This window comes from Rhinolophus ferrumequinum, chromosome 3 (genome assembly GCF_004115265.2).
Source record: "Rhinolophus ferrumequinum isolate MPI-CBG mRhiFer1 chromosome 3, mRhiFer1_v1.p, whole genome shotgun sequence".
Lineage (NCBI taxonomy): Eukaryota > Metazoa > Chordata > Mammalia > Chiroptera > Rhinolophidae > Rhinolophus > Rhinolophus ferrumequinum.
In genome coordinates this window covers 68,239,474-68,257,636 of record NC_046286.1, presented here as the reverse complement: position 1 = coordinate 68,257,636, position 18,163 = coordinate 68,239,474, and the positions used below count along the sequence as shown (strand labels likewise).

Below are 18,163 nucleotides of genomic sequence, written 5' to 3'. Positions count from 1 at the left end.
GTAAGCAAGGTAAATAAGCATTCTGTTTTATTAGAAGGTACTATTTATGTAGAGTTCTCTTGCCACTCCAATGTCTTACTTGTACTATTGATTTTATGTCAATTTAGATGGATGTCGTATAGCTCTGTCAGATAATGGTTTTCTAGTGTTCATCTGTTCATTTCAAAGAGTCTCTCTGTCGTTCTTGAATAATAATTATTAGAGTCAAAAATAAAGAAAATTAAGCATACTTAATGTTTGTTCTTGTTGTTGTTTTATAAGGCACAGTTGGTGGATCTGAAATCTGAACTGACAGAGACCCAAGCAGAGAAAGTTGTGCTGGAGAAAGAAGTACATGATCAGCTTTTACAGTTGCACTCTATTCAGCTTCAGCTTCATGCTAAAACTGGTCAAAGTGTTGACTCTGGTACCATTAAGGCAAAATTGGTAAGTAGTTCAGAGGATAACATAGACTTACATACATTTTAGAGGACAGAGAGGACAATTTTAATGAGGCTTTTAATTATAAAAGGTAATCTGTGTGCATTGTGGGAAATTTAGAAAATAGGAAATGTGAAGGTCAGCATGACACCCAGACGTGATTAGTGATACTATCAATAACCAACTGATACTTAGAATAGGATGTTTTTCATATTTAAAAGATATTTGTGATTATAACATATAAACAGGTTTTTGCCTTACTGTGTCAGTTAGGATTAAGTTCAGCTGCATATAACAGAAATCCCAAGTAAAATTGGGATTATTCTTGAATAATACACATTATTTTCTCTCAATTAAAGAAGCCCTGAGACAGACAGCCAGAGCTGATGTGGCAGCTCCACAGATATCAGGGATCCAGGTTCCTTTTGTTTTTGTGCTCTGCTATTTTCAGCTCATGATTTGTCCTCAGGATTTGTTCATGTCTGCGTTCCAGGTAGGTAGAAGGGAGAATCTTAGAGGATGCTCCCTGTTGCATTAGCCTTCTTTAAAGAACTTTTCATGAAATCCTCCTCAACTGTTTTTGCCAATCAATTTAGCCATCTCTTTTGGATGGCTCTTTAGAGATTTAGCATCTCTAGCTGTATGTCAGTCTCTTCGTTGGTCACATGGCCACCTCCATTTAAATTGGAGTTCTATTAATAAGGAAGAAGGGGAAAATCGAACTGGGTGCCAACCAGTGGCACATTTTGTCTTTTGCTCTTAATATATTACAAATGTTTTCCCTGCCACTTGAACACTTTGTCATTTTGCATACTATTTCATTGTATAAATTTTGCACAGTTAACCATTGCCTTCTTGATCAATATAGGTTGTTTCAATAGATATATTTGAAGTCTCATTTCAGTTTAACCTCTTAATGTATTGAGTATGTACAATGTGCCAGACACTTTGTAAGTTTTACTTGTTTTCAGTTAGTTCCATTTGATTGGTTAATTAGTTTCTAATACTGATATGTTAGAATTTATTTAAATAAATATTTACGTTCTAAAGTCCTTTTAAATTCTGAAATTTTATGAATCTAAGTAGTGTTTTATTTAACTGACATGCATCTGATAACTGCTTCTTTGGAATATTTGATATTAACATTGAGAAAACAATGTACATTTTCACTAGAAAAAAATTCACGTGAAATTTTAACATTAGATTTGAAACAGGCTGCTATAGTGGAATGACACTGACCCAGATGTGTTGACTAATTCTCATAAAACAAAAAAATTTTACTCTAATGCTATACAGTTACTGTTGCTTATGGATTTGCAAATATATTTGTTCTAACAAACTTTACCCAAATGACATTCAACATGGGAATTTTCCTTGTAATGATTATACCACTAGGTAAATTCATTTGTTTGATGTTTTTCTAATTATAAAACTTTTTTCTTATATCTTAAGTCTGTCCCCTCTGTGGAGGAGCTGGTAAGTATGCCATTTCTGTTTTGCTTTTATATGTCACGCTGAAGTGTTCTTGGTGTTTTATTTGCGTATACGTGTTGTCACTTTGTATTTGAAAACGATGTTAATGATGGCAATTTTTTAATGTGCCAGTACCTCAAAAGGTCAGTGGGTGGCCCATTGCTTTTTTTTTCACTACATGTTGTTAAAGATTTTTCTTTTGTTTGTGATTTGTGGCCATTATTTGCAGAGCCTATCAATTTTTGACAACTTCTGAGCCTGGTAACTTGCTCACACCTCTACTTCAAAAGAGCAATTGGTTTTCCCACTTGAGTGGTTTGAAGACATGTTATGCAGGCCCAGCTTTTTCCTCCTTTTCTGTGTGAACTTATTCCCGGAGAGAGAATGTGCATGTTGATTTCTTATTCATCCACTGCATGTGTTGTAACTTTTCAGAAGTCTTGAAAATGATTGTGTGGCCTTTACAACTGAATTTTGAAACCCTTTACCATAAATTATTTTAGAAAATAACAGTACATAAATTCTTAATATTTTTCCCACTACCCCAACCTAATCAGGTTCCAATTTGTCATATGGCTTCACGTCTTTTGAAAAGATACTGTTTGGCTATCTAAATACAAAATGAACTTCTTGGTTCTTACCTAATAATATTAAACAGGTCAACCAAACAAATCCTTTTTTTTTCTTTTTTCAATCTAAAAGTGATTAACTTCAGTTTTCTCAGTCCTTTTCTTACTTACATCTGTTAATTTCAGGCCTGAGAGTTTGTCAGGGTAATTGGGGGTTTGACTTATTAAAGTGGTAGCTTAATATATTATTGTATAAGTAGCTTATTAAAGTAATTGTAAGTAGATAATTCTCAACATAAAGTTTATTTAGCCCATAAACCAAAAAATTATTGGTCTTTTTCTGAAACAAACAGCATTAACCTGAATAAATGTCATGAAAAAGAGTTTTGTTCATGTTTTCCGAACGGTGGTTTGTTTTGGAACTGATACCTGCCCTTTTAAGAAGTAGGTTCTGAAATAAATTGACATTTTAATAATACCAAAGTTGTTATAAATGGGAGTGTAGATTACTAGTTCTTCAAAATCTTTAAAAACAATATCTAGAAATTGTTTTAATAGTTAATTTTTTACAGTAGCTGAAAAAGCCTGCTAATCTTCCTTGTTTATCACATATATAATAACAAATATTTTTCATCAAAAAATTGATAAATATATCCAACATTTGGTAGTGATCATTCATGTTAGCTCATACAATTTTTTAAGATTATGGTACTCGGAGCCTTATATTTGAATATATTATATATTGATGTTTAAATATAGCATATATTGGTGGACTGTTGTCAAAATGGTAGACCAAAGCAGACAGTTAAATTAGTACCATAATATAATTCATGAATTGCTAAAAATTTGCTTAAATGTCTCAGTTTCTTAATATTCTGAATAAAAAGGGAAATAATTACAATAACCAGTATCCATACAATAGAAACTATCATTTGCCATTTGCTCAAGAGAAACAATTTTCCCTGGTGCTGTGGTAGATCTTTAAGTTTCATATAATGAAGTGTCTCCCATATCATGTCAACAATTATAGCCATATTTTCACAAGATATATAGATTCTGTAAATTAGTGACTCAGAAAAAGTAGGACTGTAAGTCAGTACCAACAGTTCTGCTTAGGGTAAATATAAGTTTGCAGTGTTTGGATGGTTCTCTTGATCCAAAAAAAACACTTAAAATATCTATCCGGCCCCTTACTCAAGTCTCAAATTGTTTGACCACAGAGTTTGTGTGTGAATTTGAATTTGACCACCTTCAGGCAGGATTTTGTACCTTCCATTTTTCATTCTACTCTGTCTTGTACCTATCTATCTGCTCTGTGCTTGGATCCTGAAGGCATTTGCCTGTGTAACCCTTGATCAATTGGACTAGACATACTGTGCTTCATACTTTTAAGGTAAATTGAACATGATTTCTCATATGTGAGGTAATGCTAAAAATTTGGTGTTGAAGATCTCGAGGTGATGCGCTCTGGCCCACACCTGTAAACTCCCACATAGGGATGATCTGACAAGTGAGGCTTAGGACGGCATGCTAGTATGAGAGCTACAAATGGATATGCATCCTCCATATAGTCGGCAAGTGAAGCCCATATTTTCCTCAGAACTCAGTTCTTCATTCGCTTTAACATATGGACAGAAAAATGAATCAGGTCCCAAAATTCAGTGACAATCTACACCATAGATATGCTTATCTATAGAAATTTTTAATGTGTAAATGTTTTAATGCAGTTGTTTCTTGCATCTTTCCATGACCATAAAATGTTTTCTTTTAAAATTAGAATACCTATTCTAATTTAAGCATTGTAAGTTTCTTGTAGCCCTCTAAGATAAGTTAGCTATAAAACGTATCTCTGTGTCACTGAGTGATTTTGACTTGCTTTACAGAGTTGTTGCATTACAGTTAATTAAATGTTTAGGCACAACCAGCAGACTGATTGTTTTTATGTTAGTCGTTTTTAGAAAATAGCAGATTGAAGCCACTTCTATTATTATAGTATGTGACAATATGAGCTTCGAGGAGACTGCTTCTCTCAGTATCCTTACTAGAAGTGATTCCAACACTTTCTGGTACCAGTTAAAAAGAACTGGATCCAAATCTTTATGTTTCATTTTATAGGGATGAAATACTAATTTTTATCCTATGCTTTCATTGTTAGTATCACAGATTGTGTGCTTTTGTGTATTTTAAGAAGTGTGGTCTACTGCTAAAGAGTCTTAAAAGTAGTTTCATTATATTATTATTATTATTATTATTATTATTATTATTTTAATTCTAATAGGAGAGAGAGCTTGAAGCAAACAAAAAAGAAAAAATGAAAGAAGCTCAACTGGAAGCTGAAGTGAAGTTGCTGAGAAAAGAGAATGAAGCCCTTCGCAGACATATAGCTGTTCTCCAGGCCGAAGTTTATGGGGCAAGACTGGCTGCCAAGTACTTGGATAAAGAACTGGCAGGAAGGTGTGTAAGAAATGGGTATCCTTGTACTCTTCGGTGACATATTGGATACTTAATAAGGTTGACTCTTATGTCTTGTGGTAATTGAAACATGAATCTTTACCATAAGAGTTGTTTTACATTTGGTTACAGCTTACCTTTGTTAATACTGATAATATTATATATTGCAGATTTATTTAGCTATACACACACTGATAGTAGTGACTTACTGTGAAATGCGAACAATTCTACTGCTGAATTTTTCAGCCATTTCCTGCCTTGTCGCCAAAACTGATAATGTGCACATGTGTAGCATGACTTGCATACAGAATTGTTTCTCTGATCCCTGAAATGTGGTTTTTCTTGCCCCTTAAAAATATGTTGGAATGACAGTTATTTTATTACACTAATATAGAGTTCTGTGTGCGTTAATTTTTCACAGTGAACTATTCACAAACTTCGGTGATTTATTATTAGTACTAAATAATTTTATGCTCATTGTCTTAATGTCACATTAGAACTTATGTGGAACAAATGAAAATAATTTATATCATCTTGAAGTGCACATTTTCAAATAACTTTTAGCACATTTAAAATAATCATTTTATAAAAAGAAATCAACATTACACAGGTTTTTGTACAGTTATAGTTAGCCTCATCTAAAGATTCAATAGTATCTTGAGATTGGTGACCTACCTTGATTATATGCAAGACCTGAAACGTGTTAATTGACATTAGTCTCATAAATTGCTTCTTAGATGTATGTCAGTTAAGTATAGGACTAAAGAAGACCTCATTTTTTAACTGGTGTTCCCTTTAACACATCTGTTCTTTTCAGTTTTCTTATCTTTGTAAATCTGAGAGACATTGGGAGGTCCCTGAGTTTTATTACTAACTTAGATTTATGCAAAAGCTACTTATGTGCAGTAGTTCTCAATTCTCTCTATAGTACACATAATGAAAAACTAACCAAATTAACTCTTTTCATAATATGAAGGGTCCAACAAATACAATTACTAGGACGAGATATGAAGGGACCTGCTCATGATAAGCTTTGGAACCAACTGGAAGCTGAAATACATTTACATCGTCACAAAACTGTCATCAGAGCCTGTAGGGGACGTAATGATCTGAAACGACCAATGCAGGCACCACCGGGCCACGTATGTTTTCTTTGCTACTTACTGTTTCCCATTCAACTTCTTCTGGCTTTCCTTAATTGGAAGTCCTTTTCATTTTTAAAATTCTATTAGTATTTAAAAACCTTAACTTAGAAAGTGAAAGTGAGATTAAACTTATTTAAAACAGATATATATTTAAAGTTTCAACAACCCATAGCTCTTTAAAGATTTACTAATGTCCTGAAAGTGATATTTCTGAAGACAGTGAACCATTGCTAGTAAATATATATTGCTAGTACTTTGGCTCATATTTCAAAATTTTCCTGGATCATGATTAGGCATGTCTAAATTTGTTGTAAGCTTAGCAGACAGTGTGTAGTCATATTGATAAATTGGCAAATATTTTTGGGTAGTTTTTTAAGGGAATTTTTGGTAACTGGATTCAAGTGCAGTTTCTGAGCTAACACTTAGACCTGTTTGTTCTTGAATTAAGACAGAATTTGAGATCTGTGTCCAATTGCCTGCTTCTTTAGCCACCGTGTAGGGAGTGTTCTTTTTATCTGGATAAATCTTTATCAGATTTCATCACAACAGCTGTCTGATAATACAAGCCTTAATATAATAAAAGCATGTCAAACTCCTACCCAGTGGCTCACATATCTTAGTACCAGATAAAGCATGGCCTTACATAGTAAAATTAGTTGTTGCCTTTAATAATACAAAGATTATTGTAGGAAGAATTGATATGTACGTGGAGTTGGTGGGAGAGAAGGAGGGGTGGCAGTAAGCACTCATACCATTGTCTTCTCTGGGATATTGGTGGCCCTTGTTAGCTTCTAAGGAGGGCCAGGTGACAAAAGTTATTTCATGCTAAAATAACCTGATAAGGATGGGGGTTTTTAATAAAACAGTGGATTTAATAAGATTTAATATTTTTTGACAGTTACTTTGGTATAGTGAAGAGGATATATTGGAAGAAGGTCTAATTGGAGGTGAGGAGATACATTAGAAAGATACTATAATAAGCCAAGGTGAAAGTGATGAGAGCAGGGGAAGAGCATTTGAGAGGAAGGACAGCTTTGACAGAATTAAAATCAAGAGGACTTTGTGACTAACAGCTTTTGGTTAAGTATGTGAGTGAGAAGGAAGACACTAGGTTTTTTGGTTTGGGCAACTGAGTGAGTTGATGGCATTCATTTAAAAAGCATATAGAGGAGAAGGAAGGTTTTGGGGAAAGGATGATGAGATCAGTTTTAGACATGTAGTACCTGAGGTGCCAGTGGACAGCCAAGATATATCCAGTTGGATATATGACTGGAATTCAGGAGAGAAGTCTGAGTTGAAGAAATATTATGCAAATCATCCATCTGTTTATAATTGAAACTATGGAATTGATTAACTCATCTAGAGAAAGTATATAGAAGGTAAAAAAATGGGAGGGCAGAGATGGAAAGAAATTTATATGGAGTGAGGGAAGAAAATAGGTCAGCAAAGGAGCCTGAGATGGAACTGTCAGATACAGGCCATCTAGGAAAGAAGTGTAATAGAAACGAAGAAGCGGGTTTCAAGGACCGGGTAGTGAACAGTATCACCTTTCTGAAGGCTAAAGTAGAATAGTGACTAAAAAGTGTTCTTTGTATGTAGCCATTTTGGTTTCCAATTACTGCAGAGGAGACAATTTCAATGGAGCAAGTGGGGCTAAACCCTAATCATAGTGGTTGGAGTAATGAATTTGGGAGACAAGGAAGTAGGTATGGTGAGGATTAACTTTGTGTGAGGGGTTAAGGAAAGAGGGAGGAGGATAGTAGCTAAAGAAGATAGAAATTAATAAAGATTTCTTTATTTAATAAAGGTAAGTTATATAGCACGGGTTTACTCTACTTGGTGTATTGTTTACATAATACTAATTTTTCTTCTTTTTTTCCTCTAATAAGGATCAAGACTCTTTAAAGAAAAGCCAAGGTGTTGGTCCAATTAGAAAAGTTCTCCTCCTTAAGGAAGATCATGAAGGCCTTGGCATTTCAATTACAGTAAGTAGTGCTTCCAGTATTCTTTTCTATAGTTACCTAGTATATTATGCTCCTTCATGGGACATCATGGAGAAGCAAAGTATTCTGGATGTATTTTCTAAATAACTAAATTTATCCCCATAGGCACCCTTTTTGTGTAAGCTTTCTATAAACTTTTTTTGTTTGTAGATCTTCCTAATAATTGTTAAGTATACCTTTAGTTAAGTATAGTTTAACATTTTCATTATGACTCCAGTCATAATTCTGTACCATGTTCTCTGATGCCTGTGGGAGCCTTGGGAATGGATGTGACCGTTTTCTTCTAAGTTAAATGGCTCCAGATTATATCACTTTTTCCACTAGAGTATGTGTTATTTTTCTCTCGTCTCATTTCTTTGTTGTCAGATTTGACTGCCTCTTGGGTCCAAATATTCTTCCTTTTTAAATTTGACGCCTTTACAAAATTTTGTCTTGGGCAACATTTCCTGAGAACAATCTGTTATAAAATACATATATTTGGAATCATTTTGCTGTTGTTCGGCGCTTTGTTCCAGATGAATGAATAAGGTGGTTTTTTCATTTGGTAATACTTAGGCACTGCATAAGTTCATTTGCCCTCTAGTATTGCTTAATGTAGGAATGTTTCTTATAATAAAAGGTTTATCCAATGGATATTTTTGAATTACCTACCTTTTTTAATGTACTGCCCTCAAAAGGCATACCTTTTAGTAGGAGAAATAAGATACACACAGACACACACACATGCACACACACAAATAACTGTGATACAAGCTAGAAAATGATAGATACTAAATAGGTACTGCATTTCATCAATTCTGTATTGCATATTTTTTTCACATTTTAACATCTCTGAAATTGAGATTCATCTTACAATCTTCCAGTTATTTTTGTGGTACATAAAAGAATGGTATGTCTTACCATTTATAAGAATTTAGATTTGATAAAATCTGTTAGTACTGTAGACAACTAATACATAAAATCTTTTTATTTATGTTTAAAAGAGTTTAGGCATTTGTAGTTTTTGGGGAGAGGGGTTCTAGAACACTTGTTAGAAAATCACATGTATGTTATTAATCGTTTGACTAAGAGGTAACCCTTCGATACTCATAAGTTATTTATCATTACCTAAGCAGCAAATAAGATTTCATTCAGCGTTTATAGAGACAGTATGAGTGCTTATGAAATATAGTTTTAAGAAAACATTTTATTGTTAGAATTTCTGTGATTATACAAAGAGTAAACTAATTTACTGCTTTGTTTTGTTTTGCTTTTTTTGTTAGGGTGGCAAAGAACATGGTGTTCCCATCCTCATTTCTGAGATCCACCCAGGGCAACCTGCTGATAGATGTGGAGGGCTCCACGTTGGAGATGCTATTTTAGCTGTTAATGGCGTTAATCTAAGGGACACAAAGCATAAAGAAGCTGTAACCATTCTTTCCCAGCAGGTAAGTTCCCTTTATGAGATTAAATTGGATCTATCAATTGGTTCTTTTTGAATCTGTTGAATATTTTATACTTCCCTAGGAGGTTTCTCAAGTAGTAAAGTGTTTAGATATAGATACTAGTTTCTTTGGGGACTTTTTAGAAGACACTCAGCCTGATTTACTGAAAAGGGAGATTTTATTTGCTCTTTTTCACAGCTGTATAACTTTGAGCAGGTTACCTAAGTCTTTTGTGCCGTAGTGTCCTCTGAGAGCCGTGTAAGTATGTTAATACATAAAGTGCTCAGAACAGGACCAGACACTTACTTAGAGAGCAAAACATCATTAATGACTGAAAAACTATACAAATATGAGGTATTACAGAAAAGACAGCGCTAGAGGTGGATTGATTTTTACAGCCATAAATGTTAGAACTAAAAGGGTTCTTAGAAGTCATTAGCCCAACCCTCTTATTTAAAATGAGTAAACTAAGGTTCTTAGAGAAGTAAATGATTTTCTCAAAGTTGCAGAGCAAATAAATTAGAGAGTTAGAATTCCTATCCAGAAGTCATATTTATGATTCCATGTGCTTAAGATTTGTTTTGTTTCTCCTTCAAGAATAGGGTTGAAGGAATTAGAGAGGTTTTGGTAATAGTGCACTGAGGTGTTTGTTGGGTCATTAGTGTGGTGTGCCAGTATAGAATTGAATCTTAGAATTGAAAGTGAATTTATAGCTCATATGGTTCAACTCTACATGATGCATAAACCTCTACAATATCACTAAGTAAAGAATGGCATTAAAGGAGGACTTGTTGATGATAAAGCAGTCCATTCCATTGTGGTACATTGCTGACTTTTAGAAAGCTTGTCCTTATATTAAGCTTCAAATCTGTGTCTCTGTGACAGCTACCCACAGACCTAATTCTGTCATCTTGAACTTTGTCATCTTGAACTGAAGACCACTGCGGTATCCACCTGTCTCCCCAAAGGCTATTTTTAAAGCATTATCTAAGAAGGGAGATCTAAGAACGCAGCTCTAGCCTCTTTAAGTTAGTGTTTTCTCAACCCAACTTGGCTGTCATCCAGTAGTACGAGAGGGGGATGAATGGCAGCTGTGGTAATAAAGGAGATACAAATAGGCAGACATAGAATTTTAAGGAAACGCTAAGCACTTATTAAAATTCTGAAGCATAACCTTAAATTGCTGGGAAAAGAGGAGCACCAAAGAGACTAACTTAATGAGCAGCAGTAAAAAAATGGCTTGCTTTCATTTGAGCAAAGGCAGGCCATCGTTTTGAGAGAGTTGCAAATACCAGACTTGTGTGTAATGACTGTCGTCTCTTATTAAATGACAATTACAGCTTGGAATTTTTTTAACATAAAAAAATATGTAATGTTTTTACTTGAACATAAAGTTGTTAAAGAATAATTATACAAGTATTATACATTTAGTCTAATATAGTAGAGCAAGAACTTTGGAGTTAAAATTCTACTTTTCTGTTTTACTTGTTCATCATATTGGGACAGTTACCTACTTTCTCCAGAACTCACTCAGGTTTCTCATTCATGTAAAAGAGACTACAGTTAGGGTTTTTCTGAGGATTGAAGAGTATCATCTTACACAATAAATATAGTAATTACTATTACCACTGAACAGAATGCCTTGATTAACACTATGCCTGGTACTCAGTGAAAGTTAAGAAAAGATTCAAGACCTGGTCAGTAAGAAACAAGAAATCATTGTGTAGAGCTTTCTTAAATTAGTCAAGGAAGAGTTTGTGTGATGCCCTTAGGTGCAACTTTATTTAATATATGACTGCATAGATGGATTTGCTGAATTGCTATGTACAGTATTAGGTTGGTGCAAAAGTAATTGTGGTTTTTGCCATTTAACCTTTCAAACCACAGTTACTTTTGCACCAACCTGTACAAAATGGCTAAATGACTTTTAAACTGCACATTTGTTCCCAAATTCTATAAATTAAATAGTAAAGCATCCTTTTCTATTTTAGGTCTTAGCTATGATCGAAAGAACTCTGGTAATATTAAAAGGAAATTACTTGTAGAGAGGATTCATGGGGTTGGTCTGGACACGATGGTCTTAGTCCTCTTCCACCTCTTGAGATTCTAGAATTTCATTATTTGTCATCTTGAAAGGAGTTACGTCTGAGGTTTGACTACAGCTCCGCACCTCTATCCTCTATTCTAAAGAATTTAGAAATCCTTTTTTAATTACAATAACTGCCTCATTTTCTCTCCCCATTTTAGAGAGGTGAGATTGAGTTTGAAGTGGTTTATGTGGCTCCTGAAGTGGATTCTGATGATGAAAATGTAGAGTATGAAGATGAGAGTGGACATCGTTACCGCTTGTACCTTGATGAGTTAGAAGCAGGCAGTAATCCTGGTGCTAGTTGCAAAGACACAAGCGGGGAAATCAAAGTGTTACAAGGTAAAAACCACTCAAAGTTATTAAGAATATGTTTGTTAATAAAATTTTCAAATAGGAAAGCCTTGGTTGTTCTTCAGTAACACTTTTAGTAATGGGGAAACCATCATTAACAGAATGAATAGCTTTCCCTTGCTTATATAGTTTTATTGTACACCGGTAACTGTGCCAAAATTTTATTTACATATAAGTTCTTCTAGATTGATTCATCTTAGACTTTATGATAAGTACATTAACAGTTACTGAACTACAAGTGATTCTTGAAAAATAAATAAAATTCAAGTTTTCTAGACTCTGAACAAAGACCAATAGGCCTTTTAGAGTAAAGATATTTTAGTGTCATCTCGCTGTCTTAATGCAAATTCTTTTTTCATAATACAATGAGTTACAGGCTAAATGTGAATAAGTGATTAGACTGTTGTCATGATTATTGTAAGAGTCAGGATATGTGATGTTGAAATTTTTGGTTTAGCTCCTTTGCTATCATTTACTCAGATTTTAAAGAAAAATTCTTTGAAATTTTCTTTTACATAGAGCTCTGGTTGTGAAATTATGATCTATGGATCTCTGGGAGTCCTTGAGACCTTTTAGGGCATTCATGATACCAAAACTTTTCATAATAACACTAAGGCATTATTTGCCTTTTTTTGCTGTGTTAATATTTGCAGTGATGGTACAGAAGCAATGGGGATAAAACTACTGGTGCCTTAGTATGACTCTAGGCAGTTGCACCACTGTATATGCAATCCTTGTTTTCTTCCTTGACAACCACTTGGAGTAAAAAAAAAAAAAAGAAGAAAATGCTACTCTCACTTAAGAATATCTTTGATGAAATAGTAAAAAGTGTTCATTTTTTAAAATCTTGACCCTTGAGTATATTTCTTTTTTATATTCTGTGTGATGAGATGGAAAGTGCGCATAAAGCACTTAGTCTGTGTATTGCACTAAGATGCTGGTTCCAAGGAAAAGTACTTAAGTGATTAAGTTGCTAGCTGAACTAGCCATTTTTTTCATGGAAGACAATTTTTACTTGAAAGAATAACAAATTATGGTTGTTCAAACTATTTGGCAATCATTTTCTTTAAAATGAACAAAGTGAGTCCATCACTTCAAGAAAAACAACTGATAGTATTGCCAGTGATAAAATGTGAACTTTCAAGTAAAAATTAGAGTTTTGTAACACATGCATCAGCCACCATGAGTTTGACAGCTTCCCCACACTTAAAGAACTTTTCTAGTAAGATTGGTGGTGATATTAATGAATATGATTTTTTGGATATAGTAAAATGAATGTGTCAACTATTGGAATTGCTACATAACTAAGTGATCCAGTATTTTTCAAATACCAGTAAGTACATAATGTCACAAAATCTTGCATGGGTAAAAGAGCCATTCAAAGCACAAGATAGACAAATGGATTTTAATGTAACAGTGCAAAAAATTAATATGATTTCAGATTCTATATTGTCAAATTTTGGTATCATATCAAAAAAGAATAGTGACAGTTATCTGAAAAGGCTACTACTCTGCCCTTTTCCAACTACATATCTTTGTGAGGGTGAATTTTCTTCACATGCTTGTAACAGATTGAGCAGAAGCAAATAGGAGAACCCAGCTGTCTTCAGTACAGCCAGACATTAAGGATATTTGCAGTATCGTAAAATAATGTTATTCTGAGTAAATATTTTTGGAAATAGTTATTTTCACTAAACTAATGTTATTTATGTTAACTTTTTTGGGTTTTTATCATTTTTAACAAAAGTAATAATTATTTTTAGATTTCTGTTTTCATTACTAATATGGTAAATATCAGTGACTCACATAACATTAATAATCCACATGAACAAAGCTCTTTGGAGTCGTCAGTACTTATTAAGAGTACAAAAGGCTCCTGAGACCAAAAAGCTTGAGAACTCCTGGCATAGAGTTTTATAGTGAACTGATGAACTGTTGTCCTTCTGGTAAGCTCATATGTTATGAGTTATCTTCACAAGAACAGCAGTAGCCGTTATTGTTCTCATGCATCTTGAACAAAACTATTATGTCAAACCCTTACATTATTGGGCTGCTCTCTCTATGATTTCATTGTATTTCATCCTTTCTACTATTTTCTGTCAGGATTAGGTTTGTCCCTTCCTTTTTTGCAGCTGAGGCTAAAAGACTTCTTTGTCACCTATGTAAATTGCAGACCACTTTAATATGTGACTCAAAAATGTATGCTCTTAGGATATATTACTGTTAACTGACTCGAATCACGAAAGTGTTTATCTATTGGTTTTTTGTTTAGCACATATCCATACGTCATAGCTCACTAAATAGATGACATAGTTAACTCTCATGTATTTAAAAGCCTATTACTGTTTTGCAGATAAACCAGAATTAGTTTTGAATTATATCTGGACATTGTCTGCCAACTCAATAGATGTTTAGCAATAAACTAGTATGCAGTGAACTGAAGTTAAATAATCTTAAAGCAAAATGTAAAAGGGAAATTTAGTCCAAAAGATACTTGTGTAAGTAAAATTGAATTTTACAATTGTGTTTATCAATTCTAAGTTTCATGGAAAATTTGGTAGGAAATTTTATACAATTTTTAGATATATCCAAGAGATAATATTTTTAAAATCTGTATAATTTTTGATATCTACTATTAGAAGGAAAAATTCCCTTTTCAGAAATTGCTAACTCGACTAATCTGGGGCCCCATTATTTTTAATTACAATGGGCATTCCTTTGTTTTTGCCCAATAAAATCACTAGACCCTTTATTTATTTAAGGCTAGAAAAATATCTGATTTTTTTTTTCTCTCTTTTAGGATTTAATAAGAAGACAGTAACTGATGGACACGAAAATGGAGACCTAGGAACTTCAAGTGAAACTACACTAGAAGACAGTGCTTCTAAATTAGATGATCTGCACAGTCTCTATCATAAAAAATCTTATTAAATTGACTGTATCCCCAGACAGGATTGTTAGTCAGACTGGTCTGATTTGGGGCAATAGGGAAGACAATAACAAAAACTGTGAGATCAAGGAGGGCTGTTTGTTGCCTAAATGAAAGGCGGGTACCTCAGGGCTTCATGTGAGCAATTCAAATGCGTAACTCCCTGTTTGCTGTGGTATACCATAATCGGCTATTGCATGTAAAGTAATTTTGATTTTCTTAAAAAATTGTAAAGCACCAAAGCATGTGTTTCCCAAAGGAATATTACTAGGCTCTTAAGTACCAAATGAAGCACTACTGTTTTATTTGGTTTCTTTTCCATTTAGTAGGAGGATAGTGCTAACCAGTATTTTATAAGAAATAGCCTTTAAATGCAAGAGAATAAATGAATTCATATTACACATTCCGGAATGTTAAGTGTGGTGTTTCAAAGGACAGAACTGGACTTCAATGAATTGCAGAAATACAGGCTTGACTTAATTTTTTTTAAATTGAAAGAATGGTTTTAATTTTTTTTTTATTTTGCATCCTGATATCTAAATCAGTTCTTAATGATCATTTATTGTAATGAGTTTGCCTTTCAGCTTTATTCAGTGCAGTATAAAATAGTTTTCTTATCAGTCAATGCTGCACTGGAAATAGTTTCTGAAAAGTTATTGTACATTGTACTTTGCTGGTTTTTAAAAGAAATGCAGATGAGTGGGAAATATCTGTCCTCAATTATGTTGATCTGTGTGCATGGTGTGAGCATTACATGATTAATGTTTAGTCTCAAATGCTTTTTTTCTGGGATCCACAAAACACAATTTTATACATTTTGAGTTGTTCATGAAGTTTGTTTTGATGTGATAATCCTGGCACTTAAAGATACATTTTTCTGGCAGTAAAAGCTCAAATTTATTACTATGTCAACAAAATACATTGCATTCAAACAGCAGTTTTCTCTCAAAGTAGTTGATTGGCCGGCCAGTCATCTAAAAAGCTGAGGCACTGGTGGAAAAGATATAAGGTGAAGACTTTTGATACAGTAATTGTTCTAGTTGGCTTTTCATGTCAGTGTATGTGACTACATACACTGTATTTGACTACAGTGCTTTTCACATGCAAATTACAGGTTTGCTAATTCTCTTATCCCAGGATTAAGCATGGAGTACCTGCTCTTACTCACTGTTCTGCAGGCCACTGCACCCTGCTGGGAAAAGTGAAAATATTGCATTTAAAGAGGTGATAGTTTTGCCAATATCACTGTTTTAAGGGATATACCTGTAAGGGAATATTAAGTGGGGGAAAGCCTACAAGGCTTTTAGAGTATTATCATTTCTTCATTTCTAATAGTCACATGTTATGTGATATAATATACATTTTCTCGTCTTTCCTAGATGTACTATATATTTGTTCATAGGTAAATCTGTAAAATGTATATACTTTATTTGGTGGTTTTGCTATTTATAAGTTTTATGTTTTAACTGTTGCTCATTTATGGTTTGTTTTGGGTGGTTTTGTTCATGTGTATATCGCCATGTTAATTTGTAATAGAAATGCACTTCATAGTATATATATTGTTACTGATATTAAAATACCTTGTAGGATAACGTTGCCTCTAAGCAAAAGTTAGTATTTAATTGCACAACCGAATAAGCGAGCAACATGTTATTGTTTGCTCCTGACATACTAGGCTAGGCCTCTTAAAAGAAAACAATGTTTTTCTCTTATGCATTCCCCCTACTCCAAACACATACCCCCTATGCTTGACATGAGATCTGCAAAATGTAAAATTCAGGTGTATTCATTTAGTAAAAATTATTAGCATATCTGAAAAATTTTTTGTTGTGACTTGAAACCATGTTATTTTTATCTTTTTAAAATACAATTTTAAATGGGATGACAAAGCTTTTTTTTTTCCAGAGAATATCCTTTATCTTAGGAAATATTAGCTAAAACCTTTTGATTTTCAAGACCTATCTAATGAGTCTATAAGGAATTTTTTTAGACCCTTGAATTGGTGTATCTATGAGGATGCTTTGTAATGTTAAGGATTGTGTGAGATGGTTATGATATAACTCCTTTCTAGGGCTTTTAAGCAGAATGAAAAATTTACTGATAGTTTAAAGGTGCACAGGTCAGTTCCCTTTTCCTTCCTGCTTCACCTTGGTTTGCAAACCTGTGTGAGAGCACTATTGTTCACATGCTACTGTGAGCTTCCTGTCAGGTGTTTAGAAAGTACCCAGTTAAAAGTTCATTTTAGAATCTTTAGGTCTTTGGGGGATAAATTAAGAATTATAGACTTTTTCCAAAGGACTGAATGAGAAACAGTTTTTATATTTTCACATTTATAGGAAAGAAACTCATAACACTCAACCTTCTAGAACAAAACCAAACAGATAAGGAGAGAATTGTTGCAAAGTCATTACAGTTAAAAAGGAAAAAAGTACACAAATGCATATACAAACAGAATAGCTGAGAAAAAATTTTCAGTAGCATGTGAGGGTTTGTGTGTATGTGTGTATACATTTACATTTTAACCTCTAAATTCTATAGTATCTTGTGAATAAGATGGAAAAACAACATTTGGGTTATGAGACTTGTTAAAATAGATTTCAGAGAGATGAAAATTTTGTGGGTCTTGGTAATTATAATTGAACAGTTGTCAAAACTGAACAGCTTGTCTTGGTGCTGGTTTCATTCCCGCTACAGTGCACTTATTTTGTTTTCATGTTTAGAAACAAAATATATTCATTCATGTGTAAGTTGCACATTATTTGGCATCCTTGTTATGTAATCTTGTGCCACTTATTCAATCTACTTAGGGTTGGCCTCAAATCTATAGGATTTATGACAAATGTATAATATCTAGTTGAGTTTAATATTTTTTTTATTAGCCTGTAAATAAAGATGGCATCTTCTACATTAAAAGTGGTATTGATCTTTTTTTTTAAAAAAAAATAGTTTCTTTCACATTAAATATTTTGGTTTATTATTTATTTCTAGTAGTTTCTATTATTTATACCAATGGCTCATAAAGTACATGCAAAGGTTCAACCTAGTTACTGTGATAGAAATTTTTTTTTTTTTTGGTAGGAATTAACTGATCTTAGGAACTGTTTAATCTGAGTTGGTTAAAAATATGTTGGTTGGAAGGAACTGCCAGAGCCACTGGGGCCAACTTAGACGGCGAAAACTCTAGTCTCCTTGGGTTAGTTTTGTGTTACAAATACTGATGGCCAGTGTTATCTGTGAGGATAACATTAATAAAAATCCTATTGGATACTATGTAAGAGGATAGTCTTCCATTTTATCATATAAGCATAT

General features: G+C 33.5%; 1 protein-coding gene across 2 annotated transcripts in view; it reads left to right on the top strand.

The window, feature by feature from the left end:
* GOPC (golgi associated PDZ and coiled-coil motif containing) overlaps positions 1–17,944 on the top strand; it is a 33,261-nt gene extending 15,317 nt beyond the window's left edge. Inside the window, exons 2-9 of one of the 2 annotated variants that reach the window (XM_033102855.1) lie at positions 262–426; positions 1,873–1,896; positions 4,741–4,916; positions 5,890–6,055; positions 7,948–8,043; positions 9,324–9,488; positions 11,733–11,913; positions 14,726–17,944. In XM_033102855.1, the coding sequence (XP_032958746.1) occupies positions 262–426; positions 1,873–1,896; positions 4,741–4,916; positions 5,890–6,055; positions 7,948–8,043; positions 9,324–9,488; positions 11,733–11,913; positions 14,726–14,856 (1,104 nt within the window). In that variant the 3' untranslated portion in view covers positions 14,857–17,944. The remainder of the gene's footprint in view (positions 1–261; positions 427–1,872; positions 1,897–4,740; positions 4,917–5,889; positions 6,056–7,947; positions 8,044–9,323; positions 9,489–11,732; positions 11,914–14,725) is intronic. The other variant, XM_033102856.1, reaches the window with a different exon arrangement.
* The last annotated feature ends 219 nt before the right edge of the window (positions 17,945–18,163 follow it).